At 36.9% G+C, this 2,500-nt stretch overlaps 1 protein-coding gene across 4 annotated transcripts in view; it reads left to right on the top strand.

Annotated features, from left to right (window-relative positions):
* Nucleotides 1-2,500, top strand: part of LOC125046022 (zinc transporter ZIP11-like) — a 21,073-nt gene that overhangs the window by 2,031 nt on the left and 16,542 nt on the right. For 3 of the 4 annotated variants that reach the window (XM_047643615.1, XM_047643612.1, XM_047643614.1), the window contains exons 2-3: nt 13-124; nt 260-494. In XM_047643615.1, coding sequence (XP_047499571.1) covers nt 17-124; nt 260-494 — 343 coding nt within the window. In that variant the 5' untranslated portion in view covers nt 13-16. The remainder of the gene's footprint in view (nt 1-12; nt 125-259; nt 495-2,500) is intronic. The other variant, XM_047643613.1, reaches the window with a different exon arrangement.

Below are 2,500 nucleotides of genomic sequence, written 5' to 3'. Positions count from 1 at the left end.
TATTCATTTCAGCAAGATGTTGGAAAGTGCATCTCCAGTAACCCAAGCCTTGCTGGGGACCTTACTGACATGGGGCCTCACTGCTGCTGGGTCTGCTGTGGTGTTCCTGCTTGCTGGAACTAAGGTCTAGCCAAGATTTAGAATATTAGTTTCACTTTTAAGTCTAGAAAAAGCCGTAGAAAAATAGTAATGATGAAAAAGAATGATTGAAATAAATATGAAGTTATGAAACTCTATCAAATGTATTTTTCCTCAACAGCGAAAAGTACTAGACGGCAGTCTAGGTTTTGCGGCTGGAGTCATGACAGCTGCATCATTTTGGTCACTTCTGGCACCTGCCATAGAACTTGCAGAATCCTCAGGAAGTTATGGTAGTGAAGGGGAATGGGCTTTTGTACCTGTTGCAGTTGGATTTGTTCTTGGTGCTGCCTTTGTTTATGCTGCAGATGTGTTCATGAGTTCAACTGGCAGTCATTCACCAAACTTTGCCCTTGGTATGTGTTTGATTATAATTCTTTGGTTATTAGCACAATTAAAGATAGTTATTAAGTTACAGTTAATCTTTATAGTATGGATGCACTAAGGTAGGGCAAATTGAAAATTATATTCTTGTAGAGGACTAAAAGTTGCATAGTATAACAAATAATCCACAGAAATTAAGAGAAGCACCACAAATATAGGAAAAAGATTGTGGAAAGTGCTGCTCACAGCCTAAGTCCACTTGGTGCTCCCAATTTTTAGCTTCATCTTTCCGTGTATACCATGGTGAAGACGGTGTTTCCTGGAGGAGGCTGGAGCCTCTAATCAACCCTCCCAGTCATGGCAACTTAAATTGTTGAATAAATTTTGTGAGGTGGAGTATGGAGTCTCAGGTGAGTGCATCCATACTGTAAGGAATTACTTTACTATGATTCTGATAACATTACTGAAAAATTTCATCACTATAGTGTACGTTTTGTAGAATTTAGGGTCTTGACTTGTTAACTCCTTAATCTTGTAGCATATCATATGCTATACCATACTACCCTCCACATTCTGAGAATGCAAGTCAGGCCAATGACCACCTTATGTATATTATTTAATTGTTCTTATGATATGTAAAAGAATATACCAACAGGAGTAAAGAGGAGGGAAATTAAGTGTGTGTGTGTGTGTGTGTGTGTGTGTGTGTGTGTGTGTGTGTGTGTGTGTGTGTGTGTGTGTGTGTGTGTGTGTGTGTGTGTGTGTGTGTGTGTGATATCATTGACATAGCTACATTCACCTAAATCATCCTGATAAGAATCCTACTTTGATTTCCAACCATTGTCACTTCAAAGTGATTACTATCATATGTCACTACCTAAGCATCTTCATAATCACTTTCTGACATGTAGCCTTCTAAAACGCTGGTCACTTGAACAGAGTTTAGGCTTCTTTTTCTCCCATCCATTTCAAGATCAAGTGATTTGTTAACCCCCTTGCGATGGACATGTCATGTACGTTTATGCCATGCCTACTGTGAATTTACTTGTTTAATTGATTTTACACATAGATAGCTACACTTGTACTAAATCACCAATGAGCCAGTTACGAGTACTGCCTGTTTTGACTGTTTACCCTTTTCTTTGATTTAAAAAAATATTTTACGTTATCTTATTTTGCTATTACTAATGTTTATAACATCAAAGTAATTATAATGTGTATAACAAAAATAACACCATCGATATTCATAGCACTAGTAAAAAATACATTTTCCCGCCAATTCAAGGAAAGGTGAAATCAGGTAAAGCTAAGCATTAGCAGAGCCATTTATGTGTAGAGACATTTCACAGCGGCAATAGGTTAACTAATTCCCACATGCAATAACTTAATCTACTCAGAGAGAACTAGTGCCTGCAATAATAGATCCTTACGAGGGCTATAATGCAAATAGAAATAAATGAGATTTTTGGAAGTATGTGTGTATTTCTATTCATCTCTCTGTATGTCTGTGACTTTCATTTTGGAAGTACATGCTTGCTTCCACTTGGGCTAAAGTGAAGGGTGGCAAATGGTATCTAGTCTCACCCTGATGAACTGAGCTGAAATACTGCATGGTATGTACCCATGAAACATTCAATTAAATCTTCTCAGAGTTGTAAATGTGAAACAGTTGTATGTGTTTGACCCTCAAGGCCCCTAAAAAGCAGGTTTTAAAATATCCTTTTAGCCTTATTTTTTGCAAAATTTTGTCTGCTATTTTATTAGAGTGACTGAGTATGGCTCAGTATGTGTGGATAAATCCCATTCCTTCGGCCTGGGTGGCAAGCCATGCCATGCCCACTGTAAGATAAGTTCATTAATATGAGTAAATGCCTCTACAAGTGCTTAGCCACCAAGGAGTCAGTTATTAGTACTACCTGTCTCATTTGGTTACCCTTTTCCTTGATTTTTGGAAAGATTCTTTTGTATTATTTTTTTGTCTTTAATGTTATTAATATTTTGATAAAAAAAAAATCATAATATCAATATGAATAATAAC

Source organism: Penaeus chinensis, chromosome 38 (genome assembly GCF_019202785.1).
Source record: "Penaeus chinensis breed Huanghai No. 1 chromosome 38, ASM1920278v2, whole genome shotgun sequence".
Lineage (NCBI taxonomy): Eukaryota > Metazoa > Arthropoda > Malacostraca > Decapoda > Penaeidae > Penaeus > Penaeus chinensis.
The sequence above is the reverse complement of the archived record's forward strand: the minus strand, read 5'-3'. Positions and strand labels throughout refer to the sequence as shown.